At 44.9% G+C, this 25,353-nt stretch overlaps 1 protein-coding gene across 3 annotated transcripts in view; it reads right to left on the minus strand.

Annotated features, from left to right (window-relative positions):
• Nucleotides 1-25,353, minus strand: part of CPVL (carboxypeptidase vitellogenic like) — a 131,332-nt gene that overhangs the window by 97,149 nt on the left and 8,830 nt on the right. For all 3 annotated transcript variants that reach the window (XM_078151095.1, XM_020993264.2, XM_020993263.2), the window contains exons 2-3: nucleotides 14,411-14,590; nucleotides 2,669-2,787 (exon numbers count right to left, since the gene is read on the minus strand). In XM_078151095.1, the coding sequence (XP_078007221.1) occupies nucleotides 2,669-2,787; nucleotides 14,411-14,590 (299 nt within the window). The remainder of the gene's footprint in view (nucleotides 1-2,668; nucleotides 2,788-14,410; nucleotides 14,591-25,353) is intronic.

Genomic DNA, 25,353 nt, shown 5'->3' on the forward strand with positions numbered 1-25,353 from the left:
ACTATCCACTCTTTTATCTCCTTCTCCCAGCGTCTACATTCTGGAACCCACCACACATCTGTCACAGTTGGAGGGGCTCTGGCTTCCACTGCAGCCTTCTGTCAGAGCTCTCCCGGACTGTCTGACAGGGCTGCCCAGGTGACATCCAGAGTCCTTTATAGCCATGGCTCCAATGGGCTTTGTCTGCCCCCAAGGGCCTTCTATCACTTTTTTTTTTTGGCTAGGCAATGGGGTTAAGTGACTTGCCCAGGGTCACACAGCCAGTAAGTGTTAAGTGCTTGAGGCCGAATTTGAACTTAGGTCCTCCTGACTTGAGGGCCTGTGCTCTATCCACCGTGCCACCCCTTCTATCACTTCAAAACTGGGCTCTGCAGTCATTTCCCCAGCGTTAGAATGAGAGGTTATCTCCACAGGATAGCCGTCAGTTCCCTCTGGGACCTTGCCTGAGGCCTGGAAGAGGAGACAAAGCTGTCAGACCTCATTAGGGGAGCCTGGCTGGGGGTTCACCGAATGAAGCCATTGCTCATTGATCTGGCTTGGGAAGTTTGCTGGGTTGCCAGCAGAGGGTGCAGAGCTGAAATCTATCGCTTCACAAGGCCACACTGTCACCAAGAGAGCCAAGCAAAGGATGGGTGGCTGGCATTTATAGAGCGCTTTAGGGTCTGCAGGCAAGAATGAATGAATGAATGAACAAATGAATGAATGATGTGAATGAATGAATGAATGAATGACATGAATGATAAGACATTTATTAAATGCTTGCTATATACCAAACACTGCATTCATTTTCTACCCTCTGATTTCACCACAACCTTGGAAGGCAGGTAGGTCAGGTATTACCTTTCTCATCTTTCAGTTGAAAAATAAGTAGCTATGGTCCCTGGGTTGCACAACTGGTAATAATTAGAGCTGACAGGGCAGCCAGATGGTGCAGTATATAAATCTCCAGCCTCGGAGTCAGGAGGACCTTAGTCCAAATCTGGCCTCAGACACTTGGCACTTCCTAGCTTTGTGACCCTGGGCAAGTCACTTAACCCTGACTGCCTCACCACAAAAAAAAAAAAGAATTGGAGCTGAAATTAGAATTCAGGTCTTCCTAACTATACTCAGGTATAATGCCTACCTCCTTCCCCATCAGATCACTTAGACCTCTACCAATTCTGGTGTTAACCAGTAAGATTTACACAGCTAAGTTCTGTCTTTTTTTTAAAAATGGGTGCTTACCGTTGCAGTGTTAGAACAACCTATCTTGGCCAGGGGAGGAGATGAGGAAATAAACCTCCCTTCTTTCTTTGGAAAGGTGGGGGTCAAGGGATGCCAAAGTCGAAAGTCAGATTTTGTGCCAGGATCACAAATGTCTAAGTAGACCGGGTCTTAGCTAGTTCACCTCATTTTACAGAGAAGGAAATCAGGTCTAGACTGGCGAAACAACCTTCCCAAGGCCACCCAGCACTACCCGGAGGGGCAGGGGCAGAGGGAGGGGACAGGATTCCAAGCAGGGTCCTCTGGCCCCATCTAGCCGGCTTTTCCCACGTGCCTCACTGCTCAGTTTTGCATGAATGTTTGCTGTGTTACAAAGCGAGGCTTGAAGGGTAGTGATAGAGAGAAGAGGGGGTGGTCAGGAGTGGGCAAACGTACCTCCAAATGACTGCGAGATTAACACACAAACAAGAAATCCATAAAACTTGAAAACATAAAAGTGAGTTTTCATTATCCTGCTTGCTGCTCCTCTCTGTAAAGAAGAAAGAACTGTCTGGCTGGCTGGGTTGGGCTTTGCTTTTTTCTGAAAGAGGGGACTTCTCTGACTTACTTTATGATTCTTTGAAGCCATTTTTGGGTGACTATTGCCACCTTCTTCCTGCCTCCCTCTTTCTCGTATCTTCATAGTTCTAAAAATTCCACGAGGGAAACAGTGTGTAGACGTCTGTGTTCCTGAGACAAGGGCCTCCCACCCGGCTGATTCCTTATGACCACTGGTGGGGATGAGCTCCCAGTGGAATGTTCAGAGTCCCAGCCAGGCCTTAGCCCTCTGCTGGTTTCTCCCACCCTGCTCAGGTCACCTCAAGCCTACGAACTGAAAGAGAAGCACGTTCTGTCCATCCCTGCTGATGGGCGTCTTCAGCGACCTGCTTTTGATGTAGACACACTTTGAAGGTTTTACTGAGTGCCTGCTGTTTGGTAAGTCAGTTGTGTCCAACTCTTCATGACCCCATTTGGGGTTTTCTTGGCAAAGATACTGGAGTGGTTTGCCATTTCCTTCTCCAACTCATTTTACAAATGAGGAAACTTAGGTAAATAGGGTGAATTGATTTGCGCAAGGTAATAAGTGTCTAAGGGAGGATTTGAACTCAGGCCTTTCTGACTCCAGGACCAACACTTTATTCACTACACCACCTAGTAGGATTATAGAGTAACCCTGGACCCATCAGATTATAGCCTTGGATCTGGAAGAGAAGTGACAACTTATCTAAGTCAACCTTCTTATTTCATAAATGTGGAAAGTGAGGCCCAGAGAGATGATGTGATTTCCCCATGGTTACACGGGTCCTAAACAGAAGAGCCAGGATTTGAACCCAGTTCCTTTGACTTGAAATCTAATAGTCATCCATTTTGCCACCCAAAGGGAACCTTCTGCCACTGTAGTACCTTACTACAGCCCTCCACCTACCTGAGCTGGAAAGAACCAGAAGAAGAGGTTGCTGTTATAGGTTTCATTCACGGTGAGGTAGCCAGAGTAACTCTTCACATTGGTTCCTGGGAATGGGCCGACCAGACTCAATTGTTTGCCTTGAAAGAAAATGAGAGCCCCAAATGAGGAAAGAGACGAGGTTAGAGCCTGATTAGGGATCATGGCCCCCATTGGGACCAAAATCATAAAGTCGCCAAATTTCAGAGTTGGCCACCTAGCCCAACCCCCACCTAAAATCGGACCTCCTCAACAACATGGTGGACAACGGCTCTTCCACCCAACCTTTGCCCAAACACCTCCAGGGAATGGAAACCAGGGCAGCACATCCTACTTTTGTAGGAAGGTATCAATGTAAGGAAGACTTTTCTTCCCCTTCCATCAACCCTAAATCCAGGCATTGGAAATAAGTAGAAATGCAAAGACAAGCGTAACACCGACAGGGAAGTGTCAAGAGTTCACGGATTCAGGTCCTACCCCTGTCATTTACTTTGGGCTTAGACCAATCATCAAATCTGCTTGAGCCTCAGTTTCCTTCTCTGTAAAATAAAGGGGATGGATCTGATGACCTCCAAGGGCCCTTCCAGCTCTAAATGTTGGGAGCTAAATGTAAACCTTCACCAGCTGCGCCATGGTTCTCTGGCCAAGGCTCATAGCAATCAGTCATTTTTAAAGCCTGGTGAAGCCCAGTGGCACCTTCTAGTCCAATCCCTTCATTTTGCAGATGAGTAAACTGAGGCCCAGGAGTGATTTCCTCTGTCCAAGGTCACACGGCAAGTCGGTTCCCCTGAGCCCCACCTCCAGGTAAGAGGCCTAATGATGGCAGACTGTGACTCAGAACCTGAGGGGAAGAGTTTCCTGCTTGACGAAGGCAGTAAAGGTAGGGTGATTGGGAAGGCCCCCACCCTAACAACAACAATAACAAGAGCTAGCATTCATACGGCCCTTTAACCTTTGCATGTTACCTCATTTGACCCTCATAACAACCTTGTAAAGTAGATGCTATTATTATCACTCCCACTTTACAGATGAGGAAACTGAGGCTGAGTGACTGGCCCAAGATCACACAGCCAGTAAATGTCAGAGACTGTATTTGAACTCAGGTCTTCACGATTTCAGCGCTCTGTTTACTTCAACGCTTAGCTATCCAATATCCTGGTGGAGCTGCTCGCCCACGTGGGGAAGCCCTCCAAGGACAGCCAGGCCTGCCTATCCCATGGGATTCCTGTCCTCCCACCCCAGGTGGAAAGGGAGGGGTCACATGAAGCCAGTGAGGAGCCTCCCTATCATTTCTGGAGGACATCCTCCGCCTTAGTTCTCTGGCCTCATTCCTCCTTGGTAATATGCAGCAACCTGCTTAGGCCTCACCCGGCCTCTTGGGTCCAAGCTCACTTTTATTCTGTGGAGGTGCCAACGTCCCCTCAGAAGGCAAACATCAACCAAGACCTTGGTCTGAACCACTTTAAGTAGATAATTTGCTGCACTCAGTGATCTGGCCCTGAGAATGGGTGGGAGGGAAAGGGCGGCCCTTCTGGAGCTGGAGAGGTCAATGTGAAGCCGTGGCCTTCTCTAGCAAGCAATGGATAGGAGATAGGAAATGGAAAAGGAATTCAGAAAGACAGGCAGGAGGGCAAAGACACATTCCTGCCTCCTAGCAAGGCCCAGTCGGGTCAGACCTGGGTTTGAATCTTGCCTCAGACACTATTAGGTAAAAGCCCCTTCCCCTCTCAATCTGCTCTGAGTAAAATGCAGATAACATCCCCCCAGTCCCCACCTCGAAGGATTGTATTCGAAGTGAAATAAAGCGATAAATACAAAAGGCCCTTTATAATCCTTAAAGTGGCAGGAAGGTTTGCCTAACGAGCTAGAAGCGTCCAGTGCGCCAGCTCCCCAGTTTAAGGCATCAAAAGCCACAGCCAGGAACGTCAGCATCCCCCCTAGCTGGCTCCCGAGCCCTGGAGAAGCCCATGTACCTTGGTCGGAGGAATCCCTGCCCCTTACCATGGGAGAAGGAAGGAAAGAGGGCCTGGTTGGCTGGTTTTTTAATGATGATGAAAGGTACACACGGACCTCCACCTACTCCCCCTTCCTTTTTACTATCAGCGCAGACCTTGAGTTTCTGCGGTAATCTGCCTCTTGTAGCAAGACTCCAGCGTTCTCCCTGTTTGGCAGGTGCTGGTATTTCTCACCAGCCCCTATCACTGACCCTGACCCTTTTTCCCCAGAAAGGGCATCTTTCAGGGACGAGCAGAATCTAAACACACACACACACAAAGGTTCACATTATTTTCTTTTTAACTCATCCCAATCACTTATTTAGTCTGAGAAGAAAGAAGGAAGATGGAGAAATAAAGACTGGAAAACAAAGGCAAGGAAAGGTTGGGGGAGGGTCATAGAAGGGAGAGACATAATAATCATAACAATAGTAACTAATACTCCTAGGACCTGAAAGTTTGCAAAGTGCCTCATTTGGGCCCCGTAGCAACCCTATAGGGTTGTTCCTGGAGGTATTATTACCCCCATTTTACAGAAGGGGAAACTCAGGCTCAGATCAATTGACTAGTCTAGGGTGGCAGAGAAAGACGCAAAAAGGCAACATGGAAAAAGAAACCTGGATTTAAAAAATAATGATAATAAGCAAGGAAAATACCATCATTCTATGCCTCATTTGTAAGCCTTAAGGTTTATGATAGCTAGAGTTTATAGGCAGCTAAGTGGTACAATGAATAGAGCACAGGATGTGGAAATGTGGACTTGGAAATAGGAATTCAAGTCCAGCCTCAGACTCTTACTGAGTGACCCTGGGCAAGTCACTGTACCCCTCTGTGCCTCACTTTCCCCATCTGTAAAATTGCAATCCTCACAGGGCTGTGAGGATCAAATAAGTCAGCATATACAAAGTGCTCCACAAACCTTAAAACACTACACAAATGCTAGCTATTATTAAGACAAGTTAACCAGCCATTCACAAACACCTATTTTGTTTCTAGTTCCTCTCTATACAGGTGAAATCATAGGTCCTCTCCCTATCCCTATTTTTGCTACAACAGAAGCAGGACTTTTTCTAGCAGTGAAAAAGTAGAAATAATGCAGATGCCTAGCAACTAGGGAATGGCTAAACCAGCTGTGGAACTTCTATGAACCAGGCAAGCAGAACCAGGAAAATATCATTTTTTTCCTGGTATGATGACCACTCCCGGATAAATGGGAAGAACGGCACCACCCAAGTCATCCACTATTTGCTATGAAAATATAATGGCCCAAAAAAGAGTGAACAGGGAAGACTTAGGGCCCCTCCCCCACCTCAATTCTTTGAAGAAGTGAAGGACTCTGGGTACAGAAGGCTGCAGATCAGGTCTGACTTCCAATCATTGGCTAGTTTTGCTGAAATATTTTATTTTCTTCTCTGGTATAAGGGATGGCCTTCTGGGAAGGGGAGAAGAATGGGATACATTAGGAAATGAAGGGCAGCTAGGTGGCGCAGTTGACAATTACTAGCTGTGTGACCTTGGGCAAGTCACTTAACCCCAACTGCCTTAAAAAAAAGGGGGGGGGAAATGTAGCTCACTGAAAAAAGCTATTAATTATAATTTACTTTGTAAAACACATTGCTCTGAGTATTTTTGTAGGTCCTGACCCTCTGTCATTGATTTCTTCAGAATCTTTTTTTTAAGGGGATGGTGAAGGGGGGGAGAAAATTTTAAGAAACAAACAAAAAATAAAACCTCAAGGTTTTCAAAGCACCAGAGTAGAGAATGACGTTAATGCTAATGGGTTCAAGGCCAGGTCTTTAGATTCTGGGCAGCGGCTCCAAAAACAGCCAAGGTCGCTTGAGTCAGCACAGAGTCAAGTCCAGATTCTCTTCTGTTGTCCAGGTAAGCTGTCTTTTCCAGGAAATTAAAGCTAGTGATTTGTGTTTCCTGTCCTTTGGATTTCTGTAGTTTGCCATGTGCTGCTCATGGTGCTGATCACTTCCTGTCCTGTATGTGAGCCATCTGGGCGAGGGTCTTATCTCACTTAGGAGATCAAAAACTTCCCAGAAGGAGAGGAGGGGGAAGGGAGGGCAGGCCATACGTGGCTCCTCTCTGTGTCCCCAACAGTCCCTTACAGAGAGCTAGGCGGTGGTGGTGGTTCAGTCATGTCCAGCTCTTCATGATCCCACTCGGGGTTTTCTTGGCAAAGATACTGGAGTGCTTGGCCATTTCCTTCTCCAGCTCATTTGACAGAAGAGGAAACTGAGGCAAACAGGGTGAAGGGACTTGCCTAGGGTCTCACAGCTAGTAAGTATCTGAGGCCAGATTTGAAGATGAGTCTTCCTGACTCCAGTCCTGGCGCTCTATCCACTGCCCCACCTAGCTATACCCTAGTACAAAACAGGTGCTGCAGACAGATTTGTTGAGTGAAAGAATCAGTGAATGAATGAGTGAAGGCAAAAATGACAACCGAGTTGTGACCCCTTCCAGCAGTTTCCTGATCTGTAAATCGAGGGACCCTCCCGCAGGATGTCTTTTGTATGATGCTCCAAGTTCTCACAAATACTTCCCTCCCAACAACCCTGCAGGGTAAATAATGTTTAAAAAAACAAAACAAAGCAAAAAATAGAAGCAGGTGGAACCAGGAAAATGCAATGTAAATATGATTGTGTTGATTTTACAGCTGAGAAAACTGAGCCTCTGAGAGGTTTAGTGATCTGCCCACGATCTCAGCGCTGGGGCGCACCGGAGGCAGCTCTCCTGCCTCCAAGCTCCCCCCTCTGTCTGCTCTGCCGTGTTAACAGACCCACGAGGTGTGTTTCTAGGGCAGCCATTGGATGTCATTGACGTCTTAAGAGGTCTGGTTTTCTGGTGTTTGCTTCAATATTTGGCCCTCATTAGAGCACTTCATCATGTTTGAAAGATGAAATTTCTCCTCCAGTGGAGTAGCAGATGTACCACAGAAGCCAGAATAGAGAAAGCCCAGATGTGGGGTCACAGAACCTGGGTTTCAGTCCTGGCTCTGACACTCATTACCTATGTGACTGTGGGGAAATCACTTCATTTCTCTGGGCAGCAGTTTTCTCACGGAAAATGAGGGCACGGTAGGTGCCTGGCACACAGAAGGTGCTTAATAAATGCTTGATAGATGTATGAAAATATGAATAGTCCCTCTTTTTGCAGCAGCCCCCCAAACAAAAACTAAGGGGTTACCCACAGATTGAGGAAAGGTTGAACAAGTGATGGCATATACATGAAACGGAATGCTGTAAAGATAATGAAAAGGACAGTTTTAGAGGAAATTGGAAAGACTTTTAAGAACTGGTTCAGAATGGAGTGAAAAGAACTAAGAAGAATTTGTAAAATGACAACATTTTTTTGGCGGGGGCTAGGCAATGGGATTAAGTGACTTGCCCAGGGTCACACAGCTAGTAAGTGTTATGTGTCTGAGTCCGGATTGGAACTCAGGACCTCCTGACTCCACGGCCAGTGCTCTATTCACTGCACCACCTAGCTGCCCCAGAATGACAACATTTTAAAGAAAAACAACCCCGAAAAGAGCTCTGATCAGATGTAATAATCCATAGGTCCAGAGGACAGATGATAAAACTGGTTATGCACCTCCTGCCAGAAAGTCGATGGACTTAAAATGTAGACAGAGATCTACATTTGTGGACATGGCCAGCGTGGGAGTTTGCTTTGTGGGACTATGCATATTTGCTAGGAGGGTTTTTTTCTTTTTTTAAAAAAAAATTGTTCAATGGGAGAGAAAAATTATAAATATTTATAAAAATAAATATATTTTTAGCAAAGAATTGGAAATTGAGAGGATGCCCATCAATTGGGGAATGGCTGAGCAAGTTGTGGTATATGAATGTAATGGAATACCATTGTGCTATAAGAAATGATGAACAGGCTGACTTCAGAAAAACCTGGAAAGACCTGTATGGTCTGATGCTGAGTGAAGTGAGCAGAACCAAGAGGACTTTGTACACAATAACAGCCACGTTATGCAATGACTAAGATTGTTAAACTGAACCCTTCTCAGCATTGCAAGGATCTAAGACATTTCCAAAGGCCTCAGGATGGAAAATGTTGTCCACATCCAAAGAAAGAACTATGGAAGTCAAATCTCTCTCACTTATTTTTTCCTTCAGTTGAGTTTTGTTTCATCTTTCTGATGATTCCTCCTATTGGTTTCAATTTTTAGTTACAACTTTACTAATGTGAAAATATGTTTAATGGGTATGCAAATGTAAAGCCTATATCAGATTGTGCGCAAAGTCTTGGGGAGGGTGGGGGGGAGGAAGGGGGAGAAAAATTTTCAACTCAAAAGCATATGGAAGTGATTGTTGATAAATCAAAATAAATTAATAAAATTTTTTAAAAAATACATCTTTAAAATAAAATGATGGGGTTTAGACTAGCTGATGCCTGAGGTCAGAGCTTTAATAGGAATTCTCATGCCAATTTAGTTGGGGGTAGAATATACAGAGGAGACTGTCCATCCGCCAAATGCAGTTATACTGGGAAAGTGGGCAGTGGTACACTATCCCTTCCCCAAGAATCTAGACCCAGCTCCTAAAGCATAGCAGCTGTCTTCTTGTTCTCAATCTTCCAACCTGAGGAGGAAATGGGAAGGGGATGTAGTGGGGGATTGGTGGGGTGGAGATGGGCACTGGCTGAAGGGAAGAAGCCAGGAGGGTGATGGTATGGGACCTTGGGAAGGACCCCTCCTCTGACACTTACTAGCTATGGGACCATGAGAAAGTCACCCAACATCTCTGCTCCTCATCTGTAAAATGAGTATGGGAGACCAGATGACCTGTTAGGTCCTTTTCTGCTCTGTGACTGCCAGGTATGGGGATAGTTACCTGAAGAATCAATGTAGAGCACAGGGAGTGGGTCTTTTAGATGTCTGGACCCTGGGCAAGTCACTTAACCATGTTTGCTTCAGTTTTCTCATCTGTCAAATGAGCTGGAAAGTATCTCTGCCATGGAAACCCTAAATGGGGTCACAAAGAGTCAGACATGACTGAAAACTGAACAACCACACCTTGGTTAAAAGCTTGTCACTGCACCCTAGTTATAGCTGTTAAAGTTCCTCCCAGAAGTCTCCTGATCTGCCAAACAAGGGAGTTAGACCTGACCTCTCAGCATCTTTCCAGTTCTACATCTTTGTTATCCTACAAACTAGAAGCTCAGCCTCCCAGATTCTGCTACTGGAATGCAGCAAACCCAAACATCCAAATGACCCAGTTTATTTCTTCTCTTAGAATCATGATTCATTCATGGGTATGGAAAGGAGAGCTACCTTACACCCCCATCACCTCCTCCCATTTTACTGACTGCTCCAACCACTGGCTCCAGGGAGTAGGGGCTCTGAGCTCCTAATTGGCCATGCCCTTCAGAGACATGTGTCAGTAGCAATGAGCAATACACCAAAACCCATGGTCCACAAGAACAGGGAAATGAAATGAATCATTTATACCATTTTCTAGAGTTTGCCAAAATGTCACAATGTTGGCAAATAAATGAAAATGGGCCGTCTCTTTGTTTTGTTTCTGTGAGTGAGCACATTTAATACTGCTGCCACACAAAAACCTCACACACAATTATAATTACATAAAACCTAAGCCTGATAAATGGAGAAAAGGGGGGAAGGATGGCTTGGGGGGGCGGGGAAGAAGACTCGTCTTCCTGCTATAGCCTGTCTATCACTGAAGCTCTCTCTCTCTCTGCAGCTCTGAGACTCAGTGGGACTACAGATCTGACATACTCAATAAACAAAAGGGATTTGGACTTAGGCACTGACCATCTGTCCAGATCTTCCTCAACTTTCCAGGCTGCCATTGAATAAAATTATCCTTAATTAGGCTGTCAAGATTTCATTTCCATACCCAGATGTGCCAGATCTAGAAAGAGGGATTTAAAATTCTGTTGGAGGAATGTGACCTCATGGTGTGATTTACCAAGTGACCCTGCCTTAGGTTTCAGAGTCTGAATGTCATAATTCTGAGCTGTGATGAGGTTGATGAGATGTCCATCAATCTGAGAGCCGGAAGGACAGAGGAGAAAACTTAGATGCTCTGGGGACCTTTATTGTGCTACTGTTAATTCCAGAAACTCTGTGAGCTATTGAAAAGCTGTCTGAATGCCGGGGGGACAGGGCTGGAGTAGAATTCTGGGGCATTATTTCCAGTGACCTTCTACATTTTTATCTTTTGGTCGGGTCTCTAGGGCAGCCATATGCCCTCCCTTCCTTGACGCTGTAGTTCTGTTTACACTATTCCTCATGCCTAGAATGACCTTCTCCTCTTGTGATCTTATATAAATCTCACCAAAGTTCAAAGCCTAACTTCCACTAGGAGATCTTCCTCTACTACCTTATGAAAAAAGGCTTTATTCTATTTTTTGGTTTTTTTCACCCCATGAAAAAATGGAGCTATCGCCATCCCCATACCAAGAGAATCAAACCATCCTTTGTGACAAAGAAAGCAGTTAGGCAAAAAGAAATGATATGGTGACCGTATCTGACAACATATGCAACATTCTGCCCCCATGGTTCCCCACCTCTCTGCCAAGATGAGGCACTACTTAGTCCAGGCTGCTCTCCCCATACCCTGAGTTCCTCTGAACTTACTAGCTGAAGTACACAATTTAATACTTTATTACAAATGGTCTCATTTCCTAATTCCTTCACGTGTATAAGTCTACATCACCACCAAGGCTATTCACTTAGGACTGACGCTATAAACCCACCACCTAATAACAAAATGAATTAGCATATCTACTTGTCTCAGTGTTTGTGCTGATGTTTATGCACATGAGTAAGATGGCCTCAGAGCCCTACTTAGAGACTTTTGAAACTTACCTTACTCTAAAGCATCAGATTAAGCAGAGGATGCATCTGAAATTTGCACATGGAAATTCACAAATCTCACAGAGAGCCATTTGAGTGAAGATCAAAGTGACATGATGGAGCGCAGAGACTACAGGCTCCCCGGTCAGCAGGAGGAATTTGATACTAACTAGATCACAGAGCTGTGTTGAGGTCTTCAATTTCATATTCAGATTGTAAGCTCCTTGAGGGCAGGGACTGTCTTTTGACTCCTTTTTTTGTATTCCCAGCAATTAGAACAGTTCCTGGCACATTGTAGGTGCTTAATAAATGCTTATTGAATGAATGAATGTAAGGTCTTGCCATGGGGTCCAAAAATAGCATACAAGTACAGAATGGGAATGTCAGAAGTCTGGAACACTTTGCCAGTTTGGGACAAAGAGGCGTCCAGGTGCCCGGCCATTCATTGAGCAGGAGCAGCTGAGGAATGCAGGAAGCGTTTGTAATCAATAGGGTGGTTTGGAGATATTCAGTGAAGTAGCCCAATGAGTCTGGTGTAATTATTTGTGTGAAGCCTGGGAGAATGAATGATTTGGATATGTGAGAGTATCTGGACGGTGTGGAAAGACTCCGTGTAGCAAAGGAATGTGGGAGGTGCCATCACCACCCTGCCAAGAGGTGAGGGATGCTCCCTTTTTTGGGGGGTGTTCACAATCTGAGTCATGCCCCAAGAGGCTACCATGCCCACACACAGTGCACACCCACACGGGGAGTAGTCACAATGATGCTGTAATGTCAGATTCGGCTTTATGTTCTTTATGTGAATCTCGTCGGCTGAGCATCTGCATACCGGGGATGTCCCTGGGCCACCCAGCAGGGGAATGATGCTTACAAAGCATTTCAGCAAAGTCAGTGAGTTGGTGGTAAGCTATGGTAGCTTGCATAAAAAAAAAAAGCCAAGTGACCCAGAGACCTTTATTATTATTATTATTATTAACAAGAACAACAATAATTAGCTAACATTTATGCATTATTTTAAGATTTTCAAAGCACTTTCTATTTCTCTATTATTTATATATTATCCTATTTGATCCTCACAACAACCCTAGGACAGAAGTACTGTTATTACTCCGATTTTACAGGTGAAGAAACTGAGGCAAACAGAGGTAAAGGGACTTGCTCAGGGTCACCCAGCTAATAAGCATCTGAAGCAGGATTTGAACTCAGGTCTTCCTCACTTCAGGCTCTGCACTTTCCCCACCGTGCCACCTAGCCATCCCAACATGCCCACTGGGTCTAGTACAAAGGAGGTGATAATTCTGCTATCCTCTGCCCTAGTTAGACCACATATGGAATATTGTGTCTAGGTCTGAGCATTATATTTTAGAATGCATATGGATGTGGGTCAAGGGGTCAGTAGTAAGAAGCAAGAAAGGCCAAAGCCTCATAGATGATGCAAAGGACTGATGTCCACATGCCACAAAGACATCCTCCAAGAACGGAGTCGAAAGGCACCTGGCCCAGCAAGCCAGCACAGAATAGCAGTATACACACATGCATGTATATACGCACCACAATCTGGAGTATTAGCTCAGTCTTGGGCCCCACATTTGAGGAAGAATATTGGTATGCTGAGAGGGCATGGAGGATGGTGACAAACCCCTACCAAATGAGAATCTCTTCACATATTATGCTTGAGGAAACTGAGGCAGGGAGGGTTAAGTGACTTACCCAGAGTCACATAGCTAGTAAGATGTCATGCCTAGAGAAGAAGACCAAGCTGGGACACAAAAGTAGCCCCAACTCAGTGGGGGGCAGTGGACATGAGATGTGAGTTCGAATTTTGACCCTGCCAGATGATTTTGATGCCTGACTCAATGACTTTTAAGGACCCTGATGACTCTAAGTGTCTGAAGGACTGTCCAGGGCAGGAAGGTCTAGACGTGTCCTTTCTGCCAAGCCCCAGAGGGCAAAGCCAGGAGCCCTGGGCAGAAGCTGGGAAGACAGTCATGCTCACACATGGCAATGATGGCCAATTTGGGCTGGTATTTTTAGGTGCATTTAATGTGTATTTATGTGCAAACTTTTAAAATGGGAAGATGTCCTGACACTCACAAATTTCAGTGATTTTCTGCTGGCTGCACAAGCAGGCAAAATGAAAGAGAGCATTTCAATGTACTTTCAGACATTAAATAAATCCATTCCCTAAAATGCCAATTTAGAAGAAAACGATTCATGACCATAAAAGATAACATCTTTATGTCTGCCTGTCTGATGATGCTACAAAGCAAATCCACTGAGCTATGACTGAGCGACCCGAACTTTAAGCAATTCGGTTCATCTGCAAGAGGAAACAGACTAGATTATCTCAAAGACCCCTTCATCTATCTCAAGAGTTTCCTGTCAATCAGCCAGTCAGTCATTAAACATTTATTAATCACCTCCTACGTGTCAGGCACTATGCTAAGCACTGGGGATACAAAAAGAGGCAAAAGACAGTCCTTGCCCTCAAGATGGGGCAGCTAGGAGACACCATAGTGCATAGAGCTTGGACCTGGAGTCAGGAGGACCTGAGTTCAAATCCAGCCTCAGACATTTACTAGCTGTGGATTTGAATCCAGGTCTCAGGCTCTCTCCACTGCGTCACCTCACAATCCAATTGCTTTGTATTACTGTGCACATACTGAGCTGCTTCATCTTGGTCTCTGTATCACCAGGGCCTCACCCTACAGATGGCAGTAAGTCCCTTAATGAGCATCACAACTAAAGTAAAAATTAATGAGTCAAAAATACAAGGTTTGTTCTTCTCCACACACACAGCACTGGAGCTGATAAAAATCACCCAGGCTGGACGCACCCATCTATTGGCCACTTTGAGGGCCAGGGTTGGGGGGGGAAGGGAGAACTTACCTTCCTGAATTTTTCCACTTTTGATGTAAGGTGTGAGGAACAGTGGCTGTCCTGGGTCTCCGTGGCTCGGGCTACAGACACGAACATTCCCATACAAGGAGCGGAAAAGGCCTTCACTGGGCTCCAGGGTCAACAGGACCCACAAGATGGTGGCCTTCCACATCTTGCCAAGAACTCCCTCTGGAAGGAAAAGGCACAAGGAGTCACTCAGTGCTCTCACTGCCCATGGGGGCGCCTACCTGACCACATTCACTACCAGCACACACAAGGTTAATGCTTGTGTGTGTTCACACACACACACACACACACGCCACATCCATCACACAAACCCTGTGCAGCCAGCGGCACAAATATGATTATCCTCATTTCACAGATGAGGAAACTGAGGCTCAAACAGTGTCAGCGTCTACAGACTCACGGTTAATAAGCTTTGGAGGCAGGTTTCAAACCCGGCTCTTCTGACTCTGAGTCCAGGAGACACTCTTTTACCTCAGAGGACCACAAGTGTCCAACTGGAAAGGGACCTTTGATGTCATCCAATTTAAACCCTTTCACTTCAGAGGCCAAGAGACCCTCTATGACTGGCCCAAGCTTAGACAAATAGCAGGAAACAGAGTCAGAATTTGAACCCAGGTGCTAAGTTTATTTCCAAATGCTTCTCATACCAACTGCTGGGGAGAACGGGCCATGAGTCCCCACGCCACTGATGCTTATAGTTAGACAGTGTCATGGAATCACCAAGCATCCAACGTGGAAGGCATGGCAGCAGCCACCCAGTCAGTCTACACCCGGCCCAGCTAAGACTTCCCGTCCTCAACCCCTGCCACCAAGAATGCCCAGCCTGCTAGGGAAGACTCCACTTGCAGCCTATTTCACTCCTAGAAGGCCCTCATGTTTAGGAAGGGTTTTCACTACATCAAGTCCAAATCTGGCTTGTTGAAAAGTCTACCCACTGCCCCCAGTTCTACCTTCTGTGAGCAAATAAAACACGTCTAATCCCCCTTGCCTGGTACGGTAGAAAGCCCAATGAATTTAGAGTCAGAGCACGTGGTTAATGAAGAACCTTGGCTCTACCTCCTGCAGGGTAGTGCACAGATCAAAACGATGCAATAATCTCTCCCTCCCTGATGGACAGATGGGAGGTGGTATGTGCCAGGTGAGTCAAAACCAGCACCAGCACCTCTACTCCCACCTCCCCTCAAATCCCGATAGAGATGGCCCAGAATCCCGAGTCCGTCAGCCTCAGGCACCTCCCAGATCACTGGTGCTGCTTCAAGCCCAGCCCCAGGGCCATCACTGAGGGGAGCAGTCCCTGTGGAGAGGGAGCCCACCTATAGCACCACTGCCAACACCAAATGCTACTTTGGGCACATAAGCCCACCAGCCCCCACAGCGGTGGCCCCTCTTCTCTTCCGACGCTTCCCCCACCAATGGTCCTGCTCCCGGCTTAGCCACAACAGCCTTAATCTTGGGAAGCCCATTCCATGGAGATACAGCACGCCCCTGCAGCCACACTGTTGGAGTCCTTGGCCCAACCTCGGAATCAGGATTTTATCAGTAGAAATGACCTGAAAATCCTCACAGTCCCGTGTGCTTTGCTGTTACGCTCAAAGGACCTTTCCATTGGCCTTGCAGCTAAAATCTCTTGAGGCCATCTCCCCTGCTGGAAGGGGAGCTCTCTGGAGCAAGGCTACCTTGTTGTCTTCATCTATTCCCAGTCTCCATGGTGGTCCAAGCGCTTTCCTTCCTCCTCAAATGACCACGTGCCCACTCATCTGTCCCCGTGTTAGATCCCCCACCATGACCTCCTTGAAGGCACACATTGTCCCATTCTCCTAGTCCTCAACTGCAGCAGGTCATAGAGCAGGAAGCTACCCTGGGAGTCCCTGAGTCCAACCCTCTTCATTTTACAGGGGAGGAAACAGAGGAACAGAGAAGATAACTTGTCCAGTGTCACACCAATAGAATGTGTCTGAGGTAGGATTTGAACCCAAGTCTTCCTGACTCCAACCCCAATGCTCCATCCACTCTTCCACACTGCCATCCATGCTTGATAATCTCATGTTGGAGTGGATTGGAAATATAATCCAGATATGTGGATCTCAAAACCAAACCACACTCATGAGCCCAAGGAAAAGGAAGGGAGAAGCAGATCTGACAGTTGGCAGATCTGAGATCTCTCAGCACTCAGTCTCTGGGCCTTGAGACGCTCATCTCTGAAAAGAAGGGGCTGGCCTCAGTCTTCCCTGAGCTCCTGTCCAGGTCATGCTGTCCAGGAAGCTGGGCAGAGCACAGAACTTCAGATGCCAGGACTGAAAAAGCCATATGCAATTATGCTAATGCCCAGGCCCCTTTCTGCTGCACAGTCCTTTAAATGTCAAATCATTAAATCACATGAAAATGCAAAAACGTATAAAAATCAACGAACTCCACACACTTCTCACATCATTCCTTTGACAGAATATAAAAACACTGGCTTAATTTAAACAAGTGAAATTATCTTTCAGCTCCATTTCCCCAATAAGATAAAAGTTCATAATTGTAATTTGATGGAATATCTGATTGCCACAAGCATTTCTCTTATGGTTAGCATAATATAATTTCCTGTATTTAATACAAACAAACCCAACTAAATAGAGAGAGTGGCTAAGAAATGATTTTTACTGTCAGTGTCTATAATTGGGGGGGGGGTTGGAAATGATGCTGGAGAATCAAAGCAGACTCCCAGAAGCTTAGGGCCAGCAATTCGCTAGAAAATTTAAACAAATTTTAAGTATGTTTAAATGATACAGAACTTGTTAGTCTAATATTTGACTAGAAGACTTGCTTTTCCAAGGAAAGAAGAGAAGTAACCTCCAGGCAAACAGCTTTAGAAGAAAAATGTCTGTTGGTTGTGTAAGAGATGGAAGGAGGAACTGTTTGAGTAAGTGGTTTTTCCTGAGGGGAAAAAACAGACATCATCAGGACCTATGTTTTTCAGTGTTCACTCTACAAACCTCAAGGCCTTTTTAATGGAGGCCATTAATATTTAAATAACTAGGGAGATTATGGCCCTTTCCCTGTGATCAGAGGCTGACTCAGAGAAGTGAGAGACCAAAATGGCCTTGGTTTAATTGGCAGGAATAAAATAGAGAAGCAGGAGATGCTCCAATCTCAGCACTACCACTAATATTGGATCATGGAGTGATGAAGGGACAAGCATCCCTCCTCGGTGGATTACAGCAGGCTGAGCTCGCTTCCTACCTCTTCCAGAACCTGTCCTCCCACGTCTTACAGGACCCGAGTTATAGAAGGCAATGGACCTGGACCACAAGCTCTGGTAAATTCTACCATGTTGGGAAGGTATCGAGGACATTCCCAATGATAGATGGGGCTGTCTGCTTTGGGGGTGGGGAGGGCGGCCTAACTAAGCAGAGAGAGGCTCCTCCCCAGTAGGCCAGCTAGTGGGGGATAAATTCTCTGGCCATGGCAATCCATGAAATAAAGAAAAATACGAAATGGCAGAGATGGTGTCAGAGCGGTAGAAAATGGGACAGAAGATGTCAAAAATCATATACTTTCTAGATTATCTAGCATTATTAGCTGGCACTCTAAATGTGAGATCTTTGTCCAATAACCAAGGAATGGGCAAAGTGCCTGAGAAAGTGAATCCCATCTATCCTGACATTCTCCATAGGGTCACAGATGCCAGCCAGTAAGTCAATAAACATTTATTAAGCATCTACTATGTGCCAGGAACCTACTGTGTGTCATATTAAGCACCTACTACTGTGCTAAGCACTGGGGAATACAGAAAGAGAAAGACACTCCCTGTCCTCAAGGAGCTTACAATCGAAAGAGAGAGAAAACATGCAAATAAATCTGTACAAGTAAGCTATAGACAGGATAAATAAGAAATAATTAAGATAGGGAAGGCGCTAGAATTAACAGAGGTTGGGAAAGACTTGTAGTAGAACAGACGCATCCAACCTGAGGCTCTGTGACCCGCAGGGATCTGTTCCTCTTTGGGTTTGACACCATTGATGTAGAAGGTGGGATTTTAGTTGGGACAAGTCCCAGGGAGGTCAGAAGTCAGGGTGGAGGAGGGAGTGCATTCCAGGCATGGGGGACAGCCAGAAAGACTTTGTGGAGCCCAGAGATGGAGAGTCTTGTTCATGGAAAGCCAGAAAGCCAACGGCACTGAATCCAAGAGGATGTGTGGGAGAATAAGGTATATGAGAAGACTGAAAAGGGAGGAGGGGGATGGTTATGGCGGGCTTTGAAGGCCAAACAGAGCATTTTGAACTTCATCCTGGAAGTAATAGGGAGCCACTGAAATTTACCAAGTAGGGAGGTGACATGATCAAACCTGTGCTAGAGAAAAGTTGTGTTAGTGGCTGAATGGAGGATGGATTGTAGAGGGAGGGACTTAAGGCAAGCAGACCCCCCCAGCAGCTAATGAAGCTGTCCAGATGAGAGTCCACCTACCCAAGGCGGAGGTGTCAGTATCAGAGGAGAAAAGGGGCCATATTGGGGAGACACAGCAAAGGTGAAATCAACAATCCTTGGCACCATATTGGATATGGGGGGGGTGAGAGAGAATGAGGAGTCAGGAGGACTTCTAGTATGGGAGCCTGAGGGATGGGAGGATGGTGTTGCCCTTCACAGCAACAGAGAAGGTAGGAGAGGGAAGGTTTGGAGAGAAAGGTGGAGCTCAGTTTTGGACATGTTTGAGATATCAAGCTAGAAGGAAACATACAGGTCACTGAGTCTATCCCCCTCACTTCATAGATGAGAAAACTGAGGAATAGAGATTAAGTGACATTCCAAGGTCACACAGGTAGTAAGTTGCCAAGCCAGCATTTGAACCCAGGTCCAGTGAATCCGAACCCAGCATTCTTTTCACTGCCCCATGATGCCTCCTGAAGACTGGACTTACCAAGTATCCACGTGAACAAGAAACATCATCATAGAACACTTGGTTATCTCATATCGCAGTGTTCACAGTATTTGCAAAAATATCATCATGGTAATAACTGCAGCAGAAGATGGAAAAGATGAAAAAGCAGAGGAACTCCAGGAAGAACACAGTAAAAAGACCCTCCAAATAATACCAGTATGTATTCTGATAGCTAGCAGCTGGGTGGTGCCACAGTGGATAGAGAGCTGAGCCTGGAGTCAGGAGGACCCGAGTTCAAATCCAGCCTCAGATCCGTACTAGCTGTGTGACTCTGGGCAGGACACTTACCCCTGTTTGCCTCTGTTTCCTCATTTGTAAAATGAGTTGGAGAAGGAAATGGCAAAATCACTCCAGCATCTTTGCCAAGAAAACCCCAAATGGGGTCACAAAGAGTCAGATATGACTGAAACAACTGAAGGACAACTTCAGTGATGGGGACAAGCAAAGGCAGGGGAAAATAGGGGTCAAGAGGGAAGAATGAGAGAAAACAAAGATTTATAAAGTACAAAGTAGCCTCCTATAAGAAAAGACTCCCCAAGAAAAGCTTCAGAAGTCATTGGAGTGGGTGAGTAGGAAGAACAGCAACCTAAGGGAAATGGATTATATTTAACCAGTGCCACAGTGGTGGTGGTGCCACAGTGCAGAGTGCTAAGCCTGGCATCAGAAAGACCTGAGCTCAAATCTAGCCTCAGACACTAGATGTGAGACCCTGTACAAGATGCTTAACCTCTGTCTATCTCAGTTTTCTCATCTGTAAAATGGGCATAATAATAGCACCTACCTCCCAGGGCTGTAGTGAGGCTCAAATGAGATATTTGTAAAGTGCTTTGTAAACCTTAAAAAAATCACTTAAAGTCATTCCTTAGCTATTTATCTGGGAATAATCAATCAGACTACCAACTCATTAAAGTGCAGAATTAATACAAGACTGGAAGAAAGAACTAAAACGACATGATATACTGCTAAAGCAGCTCTAACCTAACTAAAACAAGCTATGCCAATAAATTGGATGTGGATAGGTGAAAGGAGACTGACACCAACTAGACAATTTCATGCAGACGTTTAACTGCTATAATCAATTGCCATAACAAGGATTCCAAATGCGGCTACAAATGGCCCAAGTCAGCAAACATCTGACTTCTCACTAGGCAAAGACACATGGTAACCAAGAGCAGCGCTGATTTAAAAGAGAAACTTGTCGGTCTGATCTTTTGGAAAAGGAGTGTGGGACTTTGTAAACAACATCACCTCAAAAAAGCAGAGAGAAGCAGTAGCAGATAAAATCAATTTAAAGAAAGCTCAGCCAGAGATCCAGCCAAGCAAAGCCATCCCAAGGAGCACAACAAATAGACGAAAGGCTGGAAAGATCGGCAAAGATTTTTTTTTTTAAATGTACACTTTCCACCACTAAGGACAATGAACGCAAAACATCTGGATTCTAATCATCTCAAATGAGATAATAACTGTAAAGTGCTCAGTACAGTGCTTGGCAGAGTAAGCACTACATAAATGCTAGTCCTTATTATTGTCATTAAAATCACATGACAGTTCAGACAGCAAAGGTAAGAAATGAGGTTAGACAAGACCAAGTGTACATAGAGAAGGCTGGGGCTAGAAATGACAGATGTGAGGTACTGAGGAATTAAATCTCAAGGAATCTGAAGGAAGGTGTAATGCTAAAGACATGGAGGAAAAAGACATCTCATACTACAATGCTATCCCCAAAAGGCACCTGGCTCTCTGGAGAAGGATGTCTTTGGAAGTGAAGGTAATGTAAAAACAAAAGATACCTATATGTGTATATGTCTTTCGTTTTCTATATGTATTTTTGTATGTGTGTACTTATATACTACATATATAAGAAGACTAATAAGGGAATTTGTTTTACTTGTTTGTAACAAGGATTTGGTTTTTTCTTCTCAATGAAGGGGAGAAGGTAGAAGGGAGAGAAGGTGGATTTTCACTGACTGAAAAAATGAAAATTTAATTTTAAAAATAAATAATACCATAATATAATATTTATATAATAATATATAGTTTAAAATACTAAAATAATTTAATAATTATGACACTCATTTTACAGATGAGGAAATAGAGGCAAACAGAGGTTAAGTGACTTGCCCAGAGTTGGATAATTAGTAAGTGTCTAAGGAATGATTCAAACTCAGGCATGTACTGGTTTCTTTTTCTTTGCACATCATTAAGAACTCCAAAAATGTTTGCCAATTGAGTGACTTAGGAATAAATAATAGAGGTAGGAGAAGGGAAGGGAAAAAGCACTTACTAAGCACTTAACATGTGGCAAGTGCTTCACAATTATTATCTTGATCAATCAATTCTCACAATAACCTTGGAAGCTAAGCGCTATTATTATGCCCTTCGTGCAGATGAGGAAACTGAGGCAGACAAATTTTAAGTGATTTACTCAGTGTCACACAGTGAATAAATGTTTGAGGAAGGATTTGAACTCCGGTCTTTTAGACTCCAGGTCCATCACTCTATCTACTGCACCACTTAATGGAAATGAAAAGAGCACTCCCTGCCCCTTGAGTCTAACGATCTGAGTTCAGATCTCAGCTCTGATGCTTACTACCTAATCATGTGACCTTAGGCAATTCATTTACTCTCCCTACACCCCAGTTCTGCATTGGGTGACCTCTGAAGCCTCCGCCAGCTCTAAATCTATAACCCTGAGCCCCGAAGTCCCATTAGCTCTTCTGTAAGATGAGGGTGCTGGACCAGGTGCCCCCTTACAGTTTCTAAATCCATGCTGCTATCGCTGCTCCTCCTCCTCCTCCTCTGGGAACACTTCAAAGCATCCTCTGCTCCGCCCCCAGCCCAAAGTTGAAGCAGAGATGTCTGGGCTGTTCCGTGGCACTTTCAGATTCATGACCACTCATAGGTAAGATCCAGGCTATGAATCCATCTAGCCCCTGAAATGCCAAATGTCCTCTCCATCACCCCGCCCCGCAGAAAGGGCAGTGAATGAGGCCCCATTTGATTCGGCTGACTTCGACAAGCACCCGCGGGCCCCTGCCACATGCAGAGAACATGGCCCTAGGCAGCCGCCCGAGGCGGAGGGCTCCAGGAGGCAAAGGGACAGCTCTGAGAATTTCCGAGAAGGACAGGATGTGGTACTGATTCATCTTTGTAGCTTTTCTAGCTCCGAGCATGCGACCTGACACACAGTAAGGGCCCAATAAATACTTGCCAAATGAATGAATTAGTTGACTAATTGAAACGGCATTGAGTGTGGAATCGATGAGAAGACTTTGAAAACCAGATGTTCTGGTCCTGGGGGATTTCTTCAGCCCAATTTTAAAATGCTTTGCTCTCTCTGGTTCGGTCCTACAGGGCCCCTGAGGGCAGAGGCAGGATGCCGGGAAGCATTTCCTAAGAAGTAAAGCCGTCCCCAAATGGAAGGGGCTACCTAGGGAGACTGTGTCCCACCCCCCCACAAACACACCCCAGGGAGGTCTTCAAACAGAATCTGGAGGATCAATTCTTATGGAAGCTGTAAGGGGAGAATTCCTGTCCGGTTGGGGCTGTCCCAGAAGACCACCAAGAGCCTGTCTGAGATTCTAGGATTCCTGCTACAAAAGCCACTGTATCGCTGACGGACCCTCAGGGGTCATGGTCTTATTGGATGGACGACGTTCACACTATTCCAAACCAAAGAGTATCGACTCCACCTTCTGAAAGACACCAGGAGGCAATTCCAGCCTTCTACACTTCATTATCGAAAAATCTCTTATGGGCTCTGGAGTCAGGAGGCCCTGAGTTCAAATCCAGACTCAGGCACTTGACACTACTAGCTGTTTGACCCTGGGCAAGTTACTTAACTCCATTGCCTAGCCAAAAAAAAAAAAAACCCTCTCCACTTCCCCATTCCCCAATTGATAAATGGTCAAAGGATATGAACGGGCAGTTCTAAGATGAAGAAATTAAAGCCATCTATAGTCATATAAAAAAATGTTCTAAATCACTATTGATTAGAGAAATGTAAATCAAAACAACTCTGAGGTAACACATCACACCTATCAGATTGGCCAACATGACAAAACAGGAAAATGATAAATGTTGGAGAAGATGTGGGAAAATTGGAACACTAATACATTGTTGGTAGAGTTGTGAAATGATCCAACCATTTTGGAGAGCAAATTGGAACTATGCCCAAAGGGCTACAAAAATGTGCATACCCTTTGATCCAGCAATAGCACTTCTAGGGCTATATCCCAAAGAGATCATACAAATGGGAAAAGGACCCACATGTACAAAAATATTCATAGCAGCTCTTTTTGTGGTGGCAAAGAATTGGAAATTGAGAGGATGCCCATCAATTGGGGAATGGCTGAACAAGTTGTGGCATATGATTGTGATGAAGTGCTATTGTGCCATGAGAAATGTTGAGCAGGCAGGCATCAGAAAAACCTGGAAAGACTTCTATGGTGTGATGCTGAGTGAAGTGAGCAGAACCAGGAGAATGTTGTGCAATGACTAATATTCATAGACTTAACCTTCTCAGCAATACAAGGATCTAAGACATCTCCAAAGGCCTCATGATGGAAAATGCTATCCACATACAAAGAAAGAACTATGGAGTTTGAATGCAGATTGAAGCATACTATTTGCTATTTTTTTTTCTTCTGTTGTATTTTGTTTCCTTTTTCTGGTGGTTTCTCCTATTGGTTCTAATTCTTCCTTACAACATCACTAATGTGAAAATATGTTTAATAGGAATGTATATGTATAGCCTATATCAGATTGTATGCCGTCTTGGGGAGGGAGGTTGGAAGGGAGGGGGAGAAAAATTTAAAACTCAAAAGCTTATGGAAGTGATGGTTGATAATTCAAAATAAATTAATTAATAAAAAAGGGGAAAACAGTGTATCATAACCCATATATGACCAAAACATGATCAATACACCAACTTCTGTATGGGCACAACATTGGTTTAATGTCCAAGGTCATTACTAAGTAGAAAACCAAAAATATACACCAATAAGTAATGATGCACTCTCTAGCTCCTCCTCCTTTTGTCTGTTTTCTATAACTACCATGGGGATTTGGGGTGGGGGTTGGTGAGGATCCACTCAACTGTCTGGCTGTGACCCCAGACCAAAGATTGTCAGTGTTTTGTTAGTATTCGCAATGATTGATTAAACTACTACCTATAAGAATCTGGAGAAGAAAAAAAGCTTAGAAACTCTGAACAACTCAAAGGAACCAACCACAGTTCCAGAGGTCTGCTGATAAAACATGCTATCCAACTCCGGACAGAAAGGCGATGGACTGAAATCCAGAGTGAAGCATATTTTGGGGAGAATATGACTAATGCAGGGATTTGCTTTGCTTGCCTATACATATAACAGTCCTGTTTTTCTTGTTTTCCCAGTGGGTAAGGAGGGAAGCAGAGAATTCAGAAGTGGAAATAGAATAAAATTGAATTTTAAAAAGTAAAGTAAAAGAAATCTGGAGTCACCTAATAGCTCATACTAATCTCATTCAGGAACGCATTGGATCAATGTTGTCAAACTCAAATAGAAAAGAAGCCGTAACAGCACATAAGGATCCCTGTGCGTATACATAGACCCAGAAAACCACATGTTAACATTATCTATGCTCTACTATATTTTTATTGATTTTGTTAAATATTTCCCAATTACAGTTTCATTTGGTTCTGGGACACTTGGGAGTATTGTGGCCATCTGACATGTTTGACACCTCTGCACTGGGTGGTAACCACTTTGAGCACTGAGGCTAAATGAGTCGGGGGGGGGGGCTTTCAATCACTAGCCCAGTCATCATTCTGGTCCCCAAAGCAGAGGAACTGGATATAGTTAGGTCATTTACAGAGTGAGAGTCAGTCCTGGGTAAGCCACTCAGACTTGGGAAGAGCAGAACTGCATGGTTTGGGAATCCCAGCAAATATCCCTGACATCAATCTGTCCCTATATTTCTGCTCTAGTTCACTGAAGAAGCAGTGTGTTCTATCCATTTTCCC

The sequence above is a fragment of the Phascolarctos cinereus genome, unplaced genomic scaffold (genome assembly GCF_003287225.1).
Source record: "Phascolarctos cinereus isolate Bilbo 61053 unplaced genomic scaffold, phaCin_HiC Scaffold_1;HRSCAF=81, whole genome shotgun sequence".
Taxonomy (NCBI): Eukaryota; Metazoa; Chordata; class Mammalia; order Diprotodontia; family Phascolarctidae; genus Phascolarctos; species Phascolarctos cinereus.